This window comes from Enoplosus armatus, chromosome 13 (genome assembly GCF_043641665.1).
Source record: "Enoplosus armatus isolate fEnoArm2 chromosome 13, fEnoArm2.hap1, whole genome shotgun sequence".
NCBI classification, from domain to species: Eukaryota; Metazoa; Chordata; class Actinopteri; order Centrarchiformes; family Enoplosidae; genus Enoplosus; species Enoplosus armatus.
The window spans coordinates 18,103,582-18,124,943 of record NC_092192.1 but is presented as its reverse complement, the minus strand read 5'-3'; the positions used below and the strand labels follow the sequence as shown (position 1 = coordinate 18,124,943).

At 40.9% G+C, this 21,362-nt stretch overlaps 2 protein-coding genes across 2 annotated transcripts; one reads left to right on the top strand and one right to left on the bottom strand.

The window, feature by feature from the left end:
* Window positions 1–1,044: 1,044 nt before the first annotated feature.
* Window positions 1,045–6,535, bottom strand: tmlhe (trimethyllysine hydroxylase, epsilon). Its single transcript, XM_070917744.1, has 7 exons — window positions 6,202–6,535; window positions 5,937–6,113; window positions 2,945–3,224; window positions 2,649–2,768; window positions 2,003–2,239; window positions 1,453–1,591; window positions 1,045–1,271 (listed from the first exon to the last, which is right to left on the bottom strand). The coding sequence occupies exons 1-7, from the start codon at window positions 6,326–6,328 to the stop codon at window positions 1,140–1,142; spliced, it is 1,212 nt and encodes a 403-aa protein (XP_070773845.1). The 5' UTR covers window positions 6,329–6,535; the 3' UTR covers window positions 1,045–1,139.
* Window positions 6,536–10,076: 3,541 nt separating this feature from the next.
* On the top strand, window positions 10,077–19,821 carry mpp1 (MAGUK p55 scaffold protein 1). Its single transcript, XM_070916701.1, has 12 exons — window positions 10,077–10,404; window positions 14,592–14,720; window positions 14,830–14,908; window positions 15,468–15,553; window positions 15,656–15,724; window positions 17,402–17,598; window positions 17,754–17,857; window positions 17,950–18,030; window positions 18,164–18,244; window positions 18,326–18,528; window positions 18,861–18,935; window positions 19,017–19,821. Exons 1-12 carry the CDS (start codon window positions 10,282–10,284, stop codon window positions 19,191–19,193), a joined length of 1,404 nt encoding a protein of 467 aa, XP_070772802.1. The 5' UTR covers window positions 10,077–10,281; the 3' UTR covers window positions 19,194–19,821.
* The last annotated feature ends 1,541 nt before the right edge of the window (window positions 19,822–21,362 follow it).

The following is a 21,362-nucleotide window of genomic DNA, read 5'->3' as shown; positions in this document are numbered from 1 at the left end:
AGTCTTTCAAAAGATATCTTAAATATTACAATTATTGTAGAAAATGTAATCATTTTTCATAGACAATGATATTACAATAATTGATCTTTGGTAATACAAACTGTCCAGCAGCTGTAGATGAAGTATGACTATTTTACGTAATAATCTTCAGAGATCCTGATTCAATAAAATGTTGTGTATTCTGAGTCACTGAGTCATGTAGCTCTTCCACTGTGACCATCATTGACAATATCAAGCAGCAAACCTACATTGGAGCCTGGCACTGTAACTCAGGCATCGGTCAGGTTTGAGTGCCTGAGATCTCCAGGAAGAGTTGTCACATGGGTTTCACTGGTTTTCTGTCTTCAGTATTGTGAAGGGTCAGATGACATCAAATCTGATTTAAGGCAAGTAATAAAAGAGGGGCTGCTCTATACTGGCACACTGGCATCATTTAAGTTAATTTTTAGTCAGCCAATGTAAAGACAAATGAATGAATCTGTAAATAAGGAAGCATGTCATTCTCTGTAGATAGATGTTTGACAGTGATTGTAAAAATCATCATGTTAAAATCAGATTGCAATTGAACTCTTGGACTCTGGGTGCAGCTTTCTGTCATATAACTCTAACATGTTACTCATTATTTTCATTCAACATCATCTTGGTCACCTCTGAATAAAGTGTTCTTTTTAGCCATGCTAGCCGCATGGCTCCATGGATTGCAAATTGAGTACCAACATTCATGGTCTCCAGAGGATGAACTGTACTAAATAACCCAATTTTTCATCAAGCGCCATCATCAAGTCAAAATTTCCAAAATCGTCCAAGTACTTACACAAAACTACTGACATTCCCATCAGCCTCAGCGGTACTTTAGAGCTAATTAGCTGTAACTTACTGTAATGATGCTCTCTGAAGGGTAATATTACTGATGCCTTTATGTATTTTGTGCATCCCATCTTCCATTACGCCATTTCATGTGATCACATGATTGTTCAATACAGACAATACAGAACAAACAGCCATTTGAGAACTTATACATTTAATGTTTCAAATGTAATTCAAGAGACATTCATACTCTGTAATTGTAGATAAAACAATCAACAAACAAAATAATGAACAAGAATGAGTAAAAACTGAAGGGACCTTCATGTCCAGGATCAGGCCTGCAGACCGAAGCAGCGTGCGGTGCTGAGGACATCGTCTCTAGTCAGATAGCATCCACAGAGCTGCCTCAGGCCGGTGAAAGACTCCCTCCCGTGCATGACACGCCAGTTGTCTATGAAAATCACCTCATGAAGACAAGAGAGGGTGGAATCCTTAGATTACACTGAATTACACACACACTTGTATTTTTTTGTTTACTTTTCAGTTATCCTACAGCTGTAAATACTGACATCTGGAGAAGTATTTATAAATGTTTGTTTTCTGGTGTGGGAGTTTCTGAACGCAAAGGTTGAATAGCCGTCTTACTTTCCCTGGATTCAGTTTCACCCACAGTTCGTTCTCTGGCCGCCTTAGTTCTGTTGTCAGCTCTCGATGTGCCACATACCATCGCTGAACGAGGTCATGGGGGATTGTGTTTATCACCGATCGGTCATAGTTGTTGTATCTGTTGAAAAACGATCTTGTTGTCAATTTGAAGTTTAAAACATTTCATCATACCTTTAAAACTACAAAATATTCCTTTAAAAAACACAATATAAAATGAGGGAAAAGAAATGAACTGTACTACCTACTGAGACGTAAATAGCAAGACGTACAAAGCTCAAAGGTAAAATTCATTAACCTCTATATTATAATCCAACATTGACTTTGAAAGATGATAAATACACTATGTCATGGTGAATTATTACTGTTGTATGTGTATACAATGATGCATAAAAGATGTGATGCACTGGATGAAAATAGCACAAAATGTTAAAGTGTTTTATCAAACAGTAATTAGATGGAATTAAAAGAGAAACATTGAAGAAGTCTGCTGCACATATATGAGTGAAACGACATCAAAGTGCTGACATACCGGATCAGGTACATTTCATTGTTCCAAGGGTAGACGCTGAGCACCGGGCCGACGCCAGTCATGTGGTTTCGGTGGTTGTCGGAGTTTTCGATGTACTCGTGCCTGATGGGCACACGGGCAAGCAGCTCAAAGTTTTCAGGAGACTGCAGGCGAACTTTTTCAGCAGCGTAGAACCCATCCACAAGTAGTGTCCTTCCCCCGGTTCCCTCGTGCTTGAGGCAGTGGAAGACCTGGATTCTGCAACAAGTCAGAATATTCGCTAAAATCAGTATTTTTTTTTTTTTTTTTAAAGCTACAGCATGTTTTACTAGAAAAACTATTAATAATGTATATTTTCTTGGGTTTCATTTTAGATATATCAAAATGAAAATTGTATTTATTTATCTATTTATTTGATAGGGACAGAGCACGTTAATGAACATCAGTATAATAATACAAGATGTAAACATGCAGGACTTACATCCATTGTCCCTAGACAAACTGCTCAGTATAATGAAAACTGTTAACTCTGAGGTCTGTGGATTAGATGTAACTGATTAACTGTGAGTAACTGCAACATTATTTCTGGGAAGACAGTTTTTCAATGTTACTTTCCATTTCACGTCCATTGTATTGTGGCTGTTTTGAAATCCCACATCGCACCTACCCACATGGTTCCTGAAAGTACGAGGTGTCAGTGTGGCGGTCCAGGGCCAGCTGGCTGTAGGCAGTGTCTCCTCTGGAAAAATCTGAAGTAAAACTCCACATTCTTCCATACGTAGTCTCCCTTGTGGATCAGCAACAGACAAAACACAAACGGATTAGGAATTAGCAAACAGGACCGGGCATCTTCTGCATTGCCTCTGAATGTTTCCATCGAATGCAAATCGCTAATGAAGAATAGTTGCGTGAGAATGTCATTTGTAGGAGTTTCACTGAAGGCATAAAAGAACCACTTAGTACCTGATAAGGCTGACCCTCTGGGTAACTGCCTCTGTGGCCTCAACTGTAGCTGGGACACCATCTACAAAAGCGATCCCATACAGAAGATAGTTCTGAAGAAACTTCTTGACTTCTTCATCACTGCTCATGAACGCGTCCCATTTAGCGGAAGGTACGTTTGCATTTTTATAGATGTCTGAATTCCAAAGGATGCGTGGCTGGACAGGGCGCTGCTTCTTCCCTTCATAGCTGCTCTCAGCTAGCCAGCTAAGGCTGTACTTTGACACATGACCACCAGGCCCTGGGATGCAGAAATGGAAAATATTGTTATTGGGTACAATTTGTGAAAAATTGCATTAAATACTGCACATGACCTGATTTTGACTCATCTTAATCAATTATTTAGGAAAGATTGAATCATATTAGGGAAGATCACATATGTGAGTTAACTACTGTAGAAAATTGATTAGATTGATGATTGGCATGGCTGGATTACCAGCTGGACAGAGTGGACAACTGCTCCAGAGCCCCAGACAAGTTTGGCAATTTGTTTTTTTAAGTAATTTGATTAACTGAAAATTAATTCAGTAAAATGCACTGAAGTACACAATAACCTGAAATGATGAGGGCATTAAAGCGTCTCATGTATTTTTACTCACCTTAAATCTAATCTCTTATCCTAAAGCCCTGTCCTCTCAAGGGGCCTTGTGTCAAAACCGACCTTTATAATTTGTATTTCTATGCTTACAGTTTACGTATGCCTATAGAAATGTATGTTTCATTAAACCTGGAGCAGAATATTTAAGGAGCACGGGTTGATTTGATGGTTGTCGAGTGCTCTGTACGTGATGGGTGCTTAAATGCACAAGGACACATAAAATGTAGGTATTTAGTCTTGCTTTTTTACCTGCCAGGGGGCCCGGCAGGTCACAAGGTACAAGGACTAAATACCCCAATTTTGAGTTGTATAGTGGGCTGATTTTGGCTAAACTGAGTCCAGTGTTGGTGACCATTTTACAGTGTTTTATCTCAATTACACAATGTGCAGTAACAGAAACATAAATGGAATAAACTCAGGATGTGCTCCGTACCGCAGTGCATCAACTTGCCATCTTCATGTAGTGCAAGCATACATAAAATAATTCGATCTGATCTGCGTGCAACATGAGTATCCAACATTGAGATTGAGCATCAAGCAAAGCCAAAGTCTGTGAGGGCCAATGTTCATGGATAGGATGTGCACACGCAGACTCAGTTGACCTTGAATATGCACCACTAACAGGGAGAGGCACAAGTACCAGTATGCCCACGGGAGTATGTGCATCATCAGCTGTCTTGGGGCTGACGTGTCCCCATTTGTCAGTTTATGTAAGGTTCAGTGCCACTCTTGTACATACATAAAAACACTGTAACAGTCCAGCATCCAAAGAAAAAAGCCCAGCAACCCACAGGGAGGCATCAGTCAGTCTTTAGGACAACCCTGAGCAGCACAAGCCAGACAGATGCCCACACAGAGAAAGCTGTCAGACTCTGACTGCACTACTATGGCATCACAAGCTGGTAGTGATGGTATCTCCCCGTCTGTGCTGTGCTCTCCATTTTAACTGAATGTTCCAGCACTATAATTATCCTCCTGCTCATGTCAGACCTGAGCCTAGCTGGGCTGAGGGGCAGAATAAGGGATACCCCGGCTAGTCCACCTCTGCCTGCTGGGGCCTCTCAGGGGAACGGCTCGGTGGGTGACGGCTTGGAGGCCTGCTCCATGTGGGTGCTTGCATAAGCAAACCTTCTTAGAAAGGGAGTATGGAGGTTGTTCCTGCATCCTGTCAGTACATGTCATCATGTGAAAGGAGAAGCCTTCAGGTTTCCTCAGCTCTATTACAACTGCAGAGTCGACCCAAGAGTTTTAAGAACCAATTGTCTGCCTTTTGGCTGAGACACTACTTGGTGGGGTGACAGTTTTCTACAGTAAACCGTAGACAACTGTTTTACTGGACACAAGTTGAGTTTGAAACCATGACTTCTACAACTACTGCTTCATGAGCAGCAAATATATGTCTTGGTCTAATATTTTCATGTGACAACGTCTGTTAAAGCCAAATGTTTACTGAGCCAATCCACTAGGTTCTGACATCTGAGGTCGATGTCTAAATCCAGGTTATATAATGCTCCTTTGAAGAGTGAACATCTTCTTTATGATATACAATTAAAACACTCTCGATCACACCCTGAGGATTACCTGACAACAGGGTGACTTTTTAGACAAGAAAACACCATCATCACAGAGGGAAAAGTCCACTTCACCTTCGCCTGTGGAGAGGCTACATTCTCTTATGTGCAGCGTATGACTGAGTTTTCCTAGAGACAATTCCAGGATGCAATTTGTTGGCTCAGTGAAGTAAATGATTGACTGATGTTGATGACTGATGTTGTGAAATGTTTTATTTCATCTTTCATGGATTTGTTTTCTTAGTGCTTACGTTCTCAAAACTTTCACCTGCTCAATGAAAATAATTTACTTTTCGTTGATGCAAGGATTCCAAAAACACTGATGGATTTGTAAGAAATGCTATTAATGATGTAACAAGTAGTGATATATTTGAATAGATGACCAAACTTTCAACATCTATTCAAACATGATATATCTCTCAGTGAGATTCTGACTTGTGTTGTTAACTACTAAAAACATTACATTTTGTTTTCTCAGAAACAGCATTTCAGCCTGGAACTTTAAGGTTCTTTGCTCCAGCCAATCATAACGTCCTATGATGTGCCAGTTGACGCCTGTCATGTATGTATGTCATGTAGTGCTAACATGCAGAACAATTTCCAATTGTGATTAAGTGTTGTAAATGCAAGGCCTAATTAATTGCTAAAAAAAATGTGTTTGCACACAACAGAATATATACAGTTTCATTGTATATCCAGAGAGACCCACAAACAAACCGGTACCACTAAAGTGGAGAGCTACTGGGCCCCAGGTTTGACACAAGTGTACGTAAAACCGACTTACATGCGAGGACGAGATGGCCATCTTCCACACTTGTGTGGTCGGGACGGATGGTGAGGTCTATACTCCCCGTGTCCAGGTTTCTCTGGCTGGTCTTGGGGTTGTATGAGGAAGCAGAGCGGCAGTGATCCCGCAGCCACACGTAGTTGAGAAGCATCGGCGTCCCCTCATAGTTGAGCACTGGTCATTTCATACACATGGGTTAATGCTTTTGCCTCATAGACAGGTATACAGGTATACACTGAGTTCAAATGTTAAGCAAACTCACTGAGACAGTCTTCAAGTAACTGAAAAGTCGCTGCACGCGCAGCACACGCACGGGTCTGCATGTTGTGTCTCCATAGCTGCGCGTGTCTGACTCCAGCTCTCAGTGTCCTGTTTAACGCGCCCAACATCGTCGGGGTCGTGGACACAAGTTCTGATCAGTGAAGCAGGAGAAAGCCCACACTTCAGCCCGCTTCTGTCTGTGCAGTCGCCGCCTGAATGAAAGCAGCGTGCTTCCTCTCCTTCAGCGCTCACACTACATCTTTAATCTCACGACGTTTCTCATTACGTCGAGAACGTACGAGATTAATTATTAAACGCCGCATGGTATCTCCTGCAGTCTGGGTTAACGTTGTAAAGATAAACACAGCCACCCGCGACACACCAGAAACCGTGGGACTGTTTAGCACACGCGTAGCTCCCTCCACCTCGATAACCGGAAGTACGTTTTCACGTGGGGTGGCGACGTGGATGTTCTCAGCTGCTAGGCCTAATAATCCCTCCATGGGGCTCCCTAAAAACTCAGCACCACACCCCGAACTAATGCCATTGGTCGGCCCGAAGAATGGATCTTGTCCTCGTCTCACGCGGGTCCGAGGCAAGTCTGTCCTCTGATAATGTCCGGATATAAGCGCTAACACTGGTGGCTTCAGTAGGTCTACCCCACATAAACAACAAACTAGATGAGACCAGTCTCCTTAATAACATTAAATACATGTGGTGTCTTTGAGCTTCATGAAGTGTTACATAAATATACTACATCTTCATCATCATCATCATCACTACCACATTATTATTATTATTATTATTATTGCATTATGCATAATAATATAATAATACTTCCATCCATCCATACTTAATGTTGAGCCCTGGAGACAAGTGTGTTATTTGGTAGGCTAAGTAACAAACAAACAACCTACCCTCATTGATATAAATGGAGTGGACAAAATAATAGAAGCACCTGACAGTATAACGCAATACAATTCATATGTACTTGCCAGCACAATCTGGCATGGAGGTCTAATCAGCCAAAATAAGTGAAAACTCCTATGTGTTCAACAGGTGTGCTGGGTATTAAAGATGTGCTTTTGGGCTCAGACCATGGGACTCACGAGTAGACTGAACAGACAGAGCAGAGACAGTAGAGACAGTTTAACCTCAAGCTTGCAGTCAGCAACAAAGAAGTGGACAGGCAGGTAACACAAGTAAACTGTATGAGGTTAGGTGAGCAGAGCAGCTGATGGGTGACAGACGTGTGGGCAGGTGAGTGATCAGGTGACTGCAGGGTTTCCCTCGGGGCATTGTTCAGCCATGGTGGTAGCCGTCTAGATCGTGAAAAAGGGTTAGAGTTCGATTTAAAAAGGCTTAAAAACTGCAGTTATTAAGTATATGGCATTGTCTATGTCCTGCTCTTTCCCCCAAAAAGTTAATGTTTTAAAACACAATAGTGTATCTGTGTTTTATGATGTCAGTGGAAGCGGTCTTTGTGTCAGGAGAGGGGGCCCACCTCAGCTGGAAAATATGTCAGGAAATCTAAGACTAGCAGAGGTGGGAACCTCTGAGGGCAACTAGTGGACAGAAGGGGAGTAACAGGGTGACGGCAGACGTTTGTGTTGCAACAAGACACTGATAAAACAGAGTGATTAGTGGGTAAATCAGGTGACAGTGTGGCAGAAGTAGCGTGTGCTGCTCACCGGACAGCATGAAAAGCCTTTTCTATTATGGGAACTCATGAGGAGCCAGACATAAACGGACTGGGCCGTGTCAGTGATGGCTGATACACTCATCACCTGACTAAAAACCTCTTTCCTTCTCCCCCAATTACCAGTTTGTTGGTGTGCTTCACAGTGAAGAGCAGTGGGGCTCAGCTGTTGGAACAGTATAGCCTTGGCCCTACTGCATGCTGGGGTTTCCAAAAAAAACATTCAGGACGTTTAATAGAATAACATCTTACATAAAACATGATAGAGCATCCAAGCAGTTGTGTTATTAAGTGTAACAACGAGGAAGCAACAGGTCATTGTTTTCACCACTCTGAGTCAACTGTCTGATTAGGGAGGTTTTAAGGAAACAAGAGCGATTTGGAGCTACATACAGTAAGAAGTGCATTGCTAGAAGTAAAGAATGGCCTTTTGGATATACCAGACATAAAGCATGTGTATTCCTTCTCCTCTGGTAATGGATCATTAGGCATCCTCTGTATTGAACATGTCATTGATGAAAACCACTCTTTTGTGTTGTTTCAGGACCCTAAAGTGCAGGTTGTTGTAAATGCATTTTTAATCTGAGGTAGCAGGAAAAGAAACTGGAATCATAAACACCGCAGGCTGGAACAGAAGCAGCAACTGTGTTCAAGATCTGAGCTCACAATTAGCCCACTATGCTGCAGTCACGCTGTCTGCTATCGCCTGAGCGCCAGGTTAGAGGTGATGAGGGATCGTATCAGGGCATATAGCCTATGTCCAAAGTGAGTATGGTCGCATGTATGAGAGAGAAGTCAGTCTCTTCTGTGTCCAGTGATAACAACCAAAATGTTTCAGTGATACCTCATTTATCACTATAATGAAAAATACCTCTTCTTTTTTTATTTTATTGCAAATAAGAATCACATTTACAGTATCTTATGTCTTATTTTAAAGGGCATATTATGTATGGTTATATATTTACTTTAAAGATATATTAGGCTTATGTTTCTTTTCAACAATTTTATATAATAACAGTATTTTTTTAAATCCTGGCCCTTCATACCGAGGACTCGACTATATGTTCTGGGCCCCAGAGCTCATATTATAGGGACTTATTTAGTCTTATTTATAGGAACTATTTATTTGCGTTCAGGGAGCGTTGGCCCCTGTACATAGCCTCTGGAATATGATCCCTCCTGTTGACTACATTGGCGCACTTAATTCTTCTTATAAAAACACACCCGTGAATGTTGCAACACTGTTTGTGTATGCCCGATGTATTTATAGGTGATGGGATGGGAGTACTCTGTTTTTAAATGAGCACCCAGACAGGCATACTGCAGCCTGGCGCGGTGTTTATTACGGACATGTTGATCAAGTCAGCTGATCGCCGTCAGTAGGACGCCGTTATTTCGCTTCTAGTGCAGACCTGCTGAGAACGCTGCGGTAATGCTGCATTCATGACTGTCGGAAATCTGAACGTTTCCGTCGAGTGTCCACAAACTACTTTTAAGTAAGAAATATGAAAGTGAAAGTTTACCAGAATGTGAAGTTAGGGAGTCATACAGCATGGTAGCGACAATTAACGACATCATCGTTCGGCGATCCTTATCTATGATTATTGTATGTTTCCATTAATCCTTGTCGGCTCTCACACTTTGTTTCCAGTGTTTCTTAGACGCCAGTTAACAATCTCAATTGCTTTATTGATTGATAGAAAGTATTAAATAGGTATGTAAGAACATAAGTGATCTGCACTACAGAACAAATGGTTATAGTATAAACACAGCAATATAGTAGCTATCCTATTTATGAAGGGTTCATTTGCATAAACGGATATCTCCGTTTTTATTTATTTTCCTAAATCATGTTTTGTTTTGGTGCACTTCAGAGAATATCAATCAAACTGGTGTCGGTTTATTCATTTTAAGAATGGTGTTTTCGATTTTGGCAAATTAGCTCTTCGTATGTAGTATTTAGGCTGTTTAGGCCAAACTACAGACAATTACAGACACAGCAACACTTCTATTTGGTCTATTGTGCTTTAATTTCCGCGTAGAAACAATTCAATGCAAGGTAATATAGACGACTTGAGTACTGGGATTCAGGAGCTTACAGGGGACACTTGAAGGCAACATGAGCCTTCCCCTCTGAGCAGCAGTCAGTTACATGTTTACTTGCTTTGTCAGCGGTGTCCCCGCAGCAGACATCTCCTGTACCTCACCTGCTGCTGATCCAAACCTTGGACTTTTCTCTCAGAGAGTGACTTATCACATCGTCAAGGCTCCTTATCAGCAGTTTCCTCCCTCGCAACATTTTCTGGCCAGCCTCTTGTGGACCTTGAGCGGGGGCACATCGGGTTCATAGGCTTTTTTTTTCTTTCTAGCGAACAGGGAAAGATGACGTTAAAATCCAATAAAAACGAACCTGCTGTCATACTGGAGCCTGTCAACAGCGTCCGGACTGCCCTCTCCGATCTGTACCTGGAGCAGCTCCTGCAAAACAAACCAAAGTCTGACAAGGTAGGGTGTCGTTTTTACCTTTTCCCCCCCCTGTTTTTTTGCCCCCCATATTTTGGTGGACATGTTTGCTTCCGGGAAGCAGAGATGGGACACATGACCGTTGTTTGTTCCTCGACAAGATCTCTAAAAATAGACCCTGCTTGTGTTTTCGTAATACAGCTTACAGCAGCTGAATGTGTTGATCTCTTAAACAAAGACCTATACATGATGCAGATCTGTCTGTTAGTATCACTGCATGGCTCAGCATTGCTCAGTCAGCGTTAGTTGGGATCCAGTAGACATTGCATTGGCAATTTCACTTCTGCATTCCCCCCAAAACTACATATGGGAATCATTTGACGAATTGGGGAAACGAGGCTGTATCACATGTCATGGTCTGCATTTCCAGCTGAGGTCATACCACAGTGAGCCTGTAAACTACAGGCAGAGAGCCACACACATGGTATTGAATGAATGCCATCATGTTAAGATGTTTAACTGTGGCAGTAAAGTCATCTTAAAAGTAACAGCAGCCGGCCTGTTTTCTGGGACAGTGTTATGCCGTTTAAAAGAAGAAAGACTGGAAGTAAAGTTAGCGTTGGTCCACTTTTGAACACTTCTCTGTAGTGTTGCCTGCAGCCATTGCTGGGCTGCTGCTGAGGAGTTAGTGGCAGCTGAGACCAGGCAGGTTGTCTGCTACATCACAATGTACCAGGCTATTGTTTTAGGCGTAGGGCGGATTATGTTGTGAAACCACTGACTTTGCCTTTAAGCTTGGCTGCCCCTTCCATGTGTGTACCACAAGGTAGTTCAAACAGTTGCAACTTAAATCCTAACGACCTCTGTAGGCCTCAGTTTGGCAGCCAGTAAAGGCAGGGGGAACTCTGCCAAACTTCTTCTCTGAATTTGAAAAGTCAGCACTGAGCCACTGAGGGACTGAGGGAAACGGTGAAGGGAGGAAACTCCTCTCCTGACATCAGCAGTTTGCGGTTCGATAGCCTTGAGCTACAATCTTTGCCCGTGTGTCCTTCTGCCAATTGTGAAATCATTGTCTTTAAGTGAGGTCACATGGTCCATTACCTCACAGTGCAGACTGCTGTGTGTAATGCTGGTCATATTGGGGTACATGAGTGTATATTTTACATGACACCTGGCTGTTTAACTGTGTTAAAGGATTCTTTATCTTGAGTTTGGTAATGAACATGAGTGAAGTGAGCAGGCCTCCAGCTCAGTGTTGCTGTTGTTGTTCTGCCTTACCCTCTGGAGACTCCTCCAAATACCTCACATTTACTGTTCTGCAGCCCTACATAGACAGTCATTCATGCATTTAAACCAAAGGACAACTACACAGCTTGTTATTTTAGCCACACTTTTCATTGTAACGACCTCAGACGTGAAATGAAACAGAAGTCTATATGTTAAGACCCAAACAAGTTCAGGCAAGTCAGATGAGGCCCTGCATGAGATGGAGGACTGGATGTTTTACCTCATTACTGGTTTTCAGCAGCCCCTCCAGCTATTTCTGTATAATCTATCCAAATGCTTCCAGTCCGTGTTCAAAGAGGCTGTACAGTAGTTATTTAAGTTTTTCTGATAGGTCCATTACCCACTCTGTTTCTTTTTTAAAAGGCAGAGTCCCACATAGGTCAAATATTGATCTCCTACTGTGCTCCTTAAAGAGATCAGACTTAATCAGACTTAATCCAACAGGTGGGAATGTTAAATAATTCATATTTCTTAATTAAAAGGCAAATCATCTCAAGAGAAAGAACAGATGAGGCAGATTGTCTTATAATGTAATCAATCATATTAGACTGTGGTAGAACAATAGGTGTAGATTTGTATTATCTTAAGCGCCCATCACATGCTGTTTGATCTTCTTCAGATAAAGACGAACCCACCTCAAGATGAGCAAATGTCCACAACAGGAAGCACTCTGCTCTTTCCTGAGTGTGTTTTGCCTTCCACCCGGCTGTTTGTGTATCCTGTTGCTTCTCCACACCCTCAACTGGCATTCAAGTTTCTGAAAGGGCTTCCTGACCTTAGTTACAGTAACATGTGTTGACTGTTAACAGTTGAGTGGGACACATTGTGACGAACCAGATGAAGACCTTTTTTTTTTTTAATCCTGTGTTTATCTCTTCACACTCTTGATGAGTGTGAATGATAAAGGTTGATGGGGCTCATTGTCAAAACCATGATGAGACGCATTTAATTAGAAATGCTAAAGCAAAGCTAATCACGCAGATATGTTAGTGTTTAGTGGTAGGACATGCTCCCTCTGTTACCTGCTGTGTGTGAGACATCTGTCAATATTCTTCAGATAGCGTCAGTTGTTTTGTGCTAAAGCAGATTATCAGTTTGACCTTTAGATTGAACATTTGTCAGTTCCCTTCTTGCTCAGTCCTGAGGGCCAGCACTTAGTAAAGAGTCTCCTGCTCCACGCCTTGAGGAAAACTACCCAGTATTTGTGAATGGAGGTTAAGCAGTTATTCCTGCCTATAATGAGCCAACACAATAGTTTCTCCAAATTGGGGAAAAACAATAAATGTCAATATATGACCACCCAGCTGCTACAATGTCTTGTACGTTTACACACATTCATCAAGTTCATTTACACCCATCATAAGATCACAAACATGCGGACTGACAGATTTAATTTCCTGTTGTCTGTGAAGCAGAAGAAATGTTTTGCTCTAGGAATAGAAATAACAAGTAAGACAGCTTTGGATTTCAGAGATAGACATCAGTTTTTGCAGATTTTTATCTGTGGCAAAATTTGCTGTACGGATCCCTTTTCCTCAGAGGATGTCATTTCATCTGTCCGCGACGGGACATCGTGCAAATACTCCCTCCTGGCTCTGTACAGCGTTGACAAGGCTGGTAAATAACTATCATGCACAGAAAAACAACTTGCTGACATTCATGACTTGTGCATTCAGCTATCTCTTGACTCATAGACTTTAAGTATAAGTACAGAAATAGGAACATTTTATTTACATTATTATTATGTATTTATTTTTGCCTGATTAAACAAGCACCAATATTTTCTTCTTATTCTTACTGAGCACAGAAAAAATGATTATGATAAGTTTTCCAGAGGAGCCACAAGTCAGAATAATGTGAACACAGACATATATATATATATATATATGTTATGTTAACAATCTTACCAACATATTTTTTTATTATGAGGACATACATTCATGAGAGAAACACACATCCCTGCCTGCATTACACACCAAACTGCTGCTCTGCACAGTATTTTAGGGCTGAGGTTATAGGCGAGGAGGGCGATAATGATATTTATTGGTTTATTGTAGTGCTGATGCTGGAAGATAGATAATATACTTTTTTTGCTGAAGCAGTGCTGATGTGTCATTTTTCATGCAGAAAGTTTGTGCTGATGCCGGTAATCGTGTCTCTGATGTCAGTGTAGTGACAGATTTATATACCTCTTGATATTGTGCATTCATTGTTCTATATTCTTCATGAGTGCTATCCACAAAATGCCAATTTACTGCACAGGAATCATTACATTACATGACATTAATCTTGTGCCTAATACATTTAATGTGATTCTTCAATAATAGCACTGTCTTTGTTTGTCAGAGGAGCTCTTTCCTGTTTAGCTTTGAAAATATGTGGATCTCTTGTCTGACGGTGACCTGGAGTAGAGATCATCTTTGTTGACACTATGGCAGGAGCATGGAAATTTTCTGCTGATAGGGATTATCCTGCTTCTTGGACTCTTCTTTCATTTCTATACCAAACTTTGAAAATTCATTCAAACACTATACATTTATAAGCTTGTCCAAGAAGGATTGGCTTCCTTACATTAATGCTGTTCTTTGATGATGATCGCCTGATGAGACTGGTGGTATCCATGACCACATGAACCTGGTGGACCAGAACACTGGACGTGGCTAATGAGGTGTTATAACACCGGGTTAATTTTCAACCTTGAACATATGTTGAAACTGCAAATGAAACATAGCTGTTGGCACACATTAGCAGAAAGCTTTCACCTGAGTTATTGGAAATACCAGAGTGATAATGATCTGATGTGTCCAGAAGAACGGACTGTAAACCTTTTAGAACAATGAGCCCAATTATTTGCATAAAGGAAGGTTTAAACTGTGTTGTTCATATAATTTTGTGTGAGATAAGACAATAAATGTGTACCTTCTTTTTTTTTTTTCAAACAGGCGGCTATGCAAACCTATGAGAATAAGGGGGCTGAAGTTTATACCAACGGTAGTGCTGGACACATGAATGGTGCGGAACTGACAAAGATGAAAGAAGTAGCATTTGAAAAGAATCCTTCAGAGCCAATGGTATACTACCTGCCTCTACACACACACACACACACACACACACAAGATGTTTATGTTGTTCGATTACTGTTGCTGATTCCCCCTCATTGACTGTGGCCTTTGTCCGTAGGGGGTCACTCTGAAGCTGAACGACAAACAAAGGTGCACTGTGGCCAGAATATTGCACGGGGGCATGATCCACAGACAAGGTAATTCATCACACATTGATTTGATCTGAGTGTTAGTGGGGAGTGTGCTGACCTGGTGTTAGAAAGTGTGTTAGAAAGAAAGTTCTCTACACAAAGGGTCAATAGTTTGTCCGAACCACACTCAAATCTGTCTTAGGATCAGCGTCTGTGTGTCGTGGAGGAGGTCTGCCTCATGTCCTGATCAGTGCCTGCAGGATGAGAGGGTCAATAAAATGTCTTGCATGTGTTTCAGTCAACAGATCATTTCTGTATCTCGGGCCATACGCGAGCTGAGCAGTAAAATGATACTTAAATCATTCAGTTAAAATATATCAAACATATAAAACACATTTTATTTTTCGATCACATCATGTCAGATGTGCTTTGAGGATGCGGTTTGCCACTCAGTATTACAATTGTCTTGTCATGTCTTTTGCATATCCCACAGGAGAATAAATATGACTTCAGTAGCTGCTAGCACATATTAGCACCATAACGACTGTGATACAGAAACTGAGCTGGAACACAGAAGAGCATATTCAGAGTTACTCCACTTCTCCTGGCTTCTTCTTCTCTGCAGGGTCCTTACACGAAGGGGACGAAATAGCAGAAATCAATGGAAGAAGTGTGACAAACCAAACTGTAGATCAGCTACAAAAGATCCTGGTGAGTTGATACCTTCTGACTTGGACTATAATCTTGGCACGTAATTCAATGTGAATCTTTATGTCATTATTGCACAACTAAATGTGTCATCTTTACATACAGAAAGAAACCAATGGAGTAGTCACAATGAAGATCATTCCCAACCTGCAGGGTCGATCCCGAGCCTGTGAGGTAATAACAATGATAATTACTTTTGTTCTGAGTGGAGTTTGTGTTCGATATTTGTTCGCTCCAAACTCCTTTTTAAATTTGCATGAGAAAATGAGCTTTACATTCAGATCCCACGGTAACTTATAGCGGTGTAATCTACAAAGACATTTCTTTCAGTTCTTCCCTCTACAACTTACTTTTTTTAAAGGATTTTGTTCTCTATTAGGTGAATCTTCTGTAAGTCAATGAACAACCAGGTGACTATAAAATGAGTTTAAATTCAAAGAACATCACTCACATTAGTTTCGCTAGTTTGACGTGAAACAGTGTGTTTCATGCTGCCATCTGCTGGCCACAACGCATCACATCTTCTCCGACAGCCATGTGCCCCCTGTGGCATAAAAGTAGCTGCCGGCTTGTCGACTGCTATTGATTTAACAACATATAACAATAGTGTATGGCATAATATGATATGACTTTAATTTAATAACCACATAAAATACATTATATTCTGTGATGTTGCTCTTGTCTTAATACAGTTTATCACTGCATTAAGGTTCGTCTTTGCTGTGGTCAGTGATGGCAGTCTACTTAAAAGCTTGTAGTCCATTAATATGTAGGCTTAGTTAATACACTTTTAATACTTTAATGTTCAAAGAACATCATTTTTGGTGACCCAGACCACTCCAGTATACCTACTCTAATAGGTGCATTCATGTTGTCTGTGTACAGCTACCACTGGAGTAACTTGGGGAAACCACAAATGTCCATGAACTCTACTAACAATAGTAATAATTTACCCAGATGAGAATTTACATGTGTTCCTGCTGTGATCTTTGACAGTTTAGTCAAGGTTTGTACATAAACTGATCTCTCCCAAAAATAGAATTACAAATCCCAGGAAGAGTTAGTATTCTGATCGTGTATTTTCTGGATGTTAATAGGACACCAAATTTGTGGTCCGTGGTGATTTTAACCTCATTTGGTTTGAAATTAAGCTTCAGTTTACTCTCCTATTTGTTTGTGTAGATCAGCTGCAGGAAGTGAGTCATCGATTTAATATGTCAGACCTCACGCTGGGACTTGGGAGAAAGTAATTTATTTTCACAGTATGAACTGAGCAGTAAGAGATCATATCATGAACTTGTAAATTCTGTTTAAGGGTGAATTTCCAAAGTAACATTTATAGTACAAATGTATGTTAGAAAGTCCCGCTATGAATATCTGTCCTTGAGAATTGAGAATGAAATCCAACATTTACTGGTTGATATATGTTCATAATGTTAAGCTCTCATTACAACAATATGGGCCTATTATGTTCGCTGCACTTGTCAGCAAGCTGTGAACAGCTCCTGATGCACTGTTACATAGAGAAATACACATGAGAGCAATCACAGTGGAGTGGGGGTTGAGATTTTGAACATATACTCGAGATGTACCACTTCTTAAGGCTTAAGCATGTAAGAAAAACAAAATGTTGACTATTTCATTTCAAACTTAAAAAAAACAGCAACAATAAATACACAGAGACTGTCAGAGACTGTTGACACAGCTGACCCAGGTGATGGGAGAACACATTGGTAAGGTCTACAAGTTATCAGTGATGTCCTGACACACACCAAATACACACTGCAAATGTTTATGAACTCTTTATTTTTTCCAAAAAGCAAACACACCACCTGTGTTCTTAATCTACAGATGTACATGAGGGCCCAGTTTGACTATGACCCCGCCAAGGACGACCTTATCCCGTGCAAAGAGGCAGGTCTGAAGTTTCAAACCGGTGACATCATTCAGATCATCAACAAGCAGGATCCCAACTGGTGGCAAGGCCGAGTGGAGAGCAGTGTTGCTGACTTCGCTGGACTGATCCCCTCCCCAGAGCTCCAAGAATGGTAAACAGCTCTGTTGTACTACCTGAGGAAGAAGTGATGAAGTCACACTTATCAGTCGTGGTGACATGCCAGAGGTCGACATAATGTTATGTGCCACATCAGCATAGACCACAGAACTGAGCAAAAATGAACCTGAATGTCTTTCCCCGCTGCAGGAGGGTGGCAAGTAAAAGCAAGGCCAGAGAGGGCAGCCAGTCCTGCAGCCCGTTTGGGAAGAAAAAGAAGTGCAAAGACAAGTACCTGGCTAAACACAGCTCGAGTGAGTGCATCACTGGAAACATGTTTCCTGGACCTTTTCTCAGTTTTACTGTGGAATTGGTTTGTTTAACACAAAGTCCCTTCTTTTTGCAGTTTTTGACCAGCTGGATGTGATTTCTTATGAGGAGGTTGTTCAGCTCCCTGCCTTTAAAAGGAAAACACTGGTGCTCATTGGTAAGCATGTAAATGTACAGAGCTCTAATACAGCCCCAGACAATTTAAAGGTAGCTTAATTATGTGTATTTTTCTGTAGCTAAAGATTCAGACTTGAAAGTTAATGTCTGATTAAAATGTCTGCTCTTTTCAGGGGCACCCGGCGTAGGAAGGAGCCATATCAAAAATGCACTATTGACCAAATACCCTGAGAAGTTTTCCTACCCTGCACCACGTAAGTAGACCCACAGACTTGACCGTGAACAGCTGAGTTTGCAGAATTGTCCTTTGGTTAAGTCTTTAACTGTCTTCACAGACACCACCAGACCCCAACGTAAGGAGGAGGAGAATGGGCAGGAATATTATTTCATCTCCAATGAAGCCATGACCAAGTCCATCTCTGGGAACGAGCTACTGGAGTACGGCAGCTTCCAGGGAAATATGTTTGGTACCAAAATTGAGACCATCCAGAAGATCCACGAGCAAGACAAAATCGCTGTGCTGGATGTGGAACCACAGGTTAGCATTGACAGGTTGTTCTGGAGACATACCATGAAAGGAGTAGCTGTGAGTGAGGAAGGTTGTACTCTTGTTTTAACATCACCAGATTCAAGTAAAGTCAAATCTCTGTATCTGTATATCTAATTAGAAAAAAAACAAACAATAAAATCCCCCCCAAAATTAGCTATCCTATTAAATACTTCACCCAAAAAAGGTATCCCTTAAGAATTAAAGCTGTACCCCTTGGATGTGAAGTTGGCCTGGTAAATGTTATCCTGTACAAGCTGTTTCCATGAAGTTAATCTGTTTAATGAAATACTACTTTTCTTCTTTTTTACATTTTAATGCAGACCTTGAAAGTCTTGCGGACTGCTGACTTTGCACCTCTGGTGGTGTTCATCGCTCCGACCAACACATCTGCCCAGGTGCTAAATCTTTATCTGAATACACTTGACCAAACTCTATCAGCCAACAACTGCTAACCTCCTGTGTGTCTTGTCTCCTAGACGGAAAACCTGCAGATGATCCAGAAAGAGTCAGACGCCATTTCGACCACATATAGACACTTCTTTGACGTGGTTCTGGTCAACAACGACGTGGATGAAAGTGTGAAAGGTGTGGAGGAGGCCATGGAGCGTGCCACCTCCACCCCACAGTGGGTGCCTGTATCATGGGTGTACTGACAGATGTCTGGCACCAGTATAATACCTTTGTGTTTATTGAAAAGCAGTGCAATATCACTCCTTACACAAAACGAGTTAGTGATGTCCCAGGTGTGTATGGGTTTACTTTTGGTTAATGTTAATTGTCACTGAGATTTTTTTGCACAAATGCATTCAAAATTTAAGCAATATGTAGGTAGGTTTATTTTAGAAAAGCAAGAACCTCACCAGGGATGTTTTATTTGGTTGTTTAGACGTTTGTGCTTCAGGCTTTTGAAGCACAAACGTAGGGGTAGTTTTGGTGCCACACACCTTTTGTGATTGTTGGAACGTGAGCAAGTGCAAAATAGGACCACAACTGTGAATGAAATCCTCACTTTTAAATGTCAGGGTTTTATCATGTAAAACATCGTCTCTGGATTCATTGTCTTTTTCTTTCTGTTCTCATTAGACTGTGCCATGAAATTGAGATTCTGAAACTGTTTGTTCATATAGTGTGTGTCTAACTCCATGCAACGATAACGTCTTCTACGCAACAACATGTCAGTCGTTCACAACCTCACGTCTCATCTCATCAAAATTGTATACCTCATGGGGTACTGTAAAGGCACTTTTAAACAAAAAAATAAATTTCCCAGCTCTGTTGCAACTGCTTCTTTGATTGTGTTTCATGTGGAAACCTGTTTTCCGGAGCCCTAAAGGAAAATTATTGCAGTTTTATGTCAGCAAGAAATCTCCTGACTGCACAAGATCCACATAAGGCAGAAAAACACATGGCAATGTCATTCATGAGCATATCTATGAGACATGAAACGTAAAGGTTGATATTTATACTCTTTTATAGTTTTGGGTAATAGCAGAATATGAGCAGAATGATCCATACTTTCAATCTCTCTACTAATGTTTTAGACTTGTACTATAGGGGACTTCTTCTTTTCAGAATAAGAAGTCTTTGATCTATTATAGATCAAGACTTGCGTGTCTGAGCCGTACAACACATGGAGTGTACCTGTATCTCCCACACATTACAATTCTTCCATCATCCACAGTGTGGGAGAACCAGTTACAGGCTATACATGACAATGAATTTGTTCACAGCTTCCGTCCAGAACAGCTTTGCATGGTTTCCTGGTTGCATTTTCGGGATTGTGTACTTAATTAAATCAAAATATATCGTGAAGATATTGTTTTGAGTTCTGTTAATTCCGTGTAATTACGAGTACACAAATATGTAAATCTGAAATTTAATTTGTATAGATTAGCTATATTTAATATGCATTTTGAATAGAATATATCATAATAAGTTGAATAAGTGGCAAAATTAGCACAACTAACACTAACAGGACAGGCACGGTAATGGAATGAAAACATCATACAGCAGCTATACATTTCTGGTGTTGTGTGTTGAAACCTTGGACTGACTGCAAACAGATCTGCAACAACAAGGCGTGCAGTAGCACATTGTGATCATTCTTCCCAAACCCCCAAATGTGATTGTTATTAGCATTTCTTTTTTTGTCTAGATTTGCTGCCCTGAAGCTCAGAAGTTTAAGGATGCCAGAAATACAATATAAGAGAATTCATACAAGCAGCAACATATGTAAGTAAATACAGAAAAACTGCTCTGCTACATTTCTCTCCTCATGTCTTGTAAAGGCAGCAGTATACTTCAACGGGGTTAGAGTGTACAAGGTTGGGGCTCTGCAGATAGCAATTGAACACGTGTGACATGCTAGCTGTACATTCTCCAAAATATCATGGAGGTCACAACCATGAGGGGGTCATCTACCTCTGCACCTACTTTTTAGGGATGTTAGCAATAAAACAAAGCTGTCCTATGGCACCACCATGTGGGCTCTTTGAAACATACAACAAGTTGACATTGACTTTTAAAAGGTCTCTTCACCTTAAATCGGCTTCACAAACTTGTTTTGAAATCAATATGAACGCATACTGTGGTTAGGGGTGTTAACACAAAGAATAAAATGAAACAAAAGATTTTATTTTCCACGAAACAAGAAAGAAGAAACTATTCCAGAAAACATCCAACAAGTGTTCTAGGTCAGTGGTGAGATTGTGAGTGGATTTACAAACTCACATGAGGTTTCAGCCTGTGTAATTTAGTTGAGCCTATGGGACTAAAGCTGCAGAGAAAGCCAATTGATGTGTCAGCTAAGGTCAAGTTAGGTT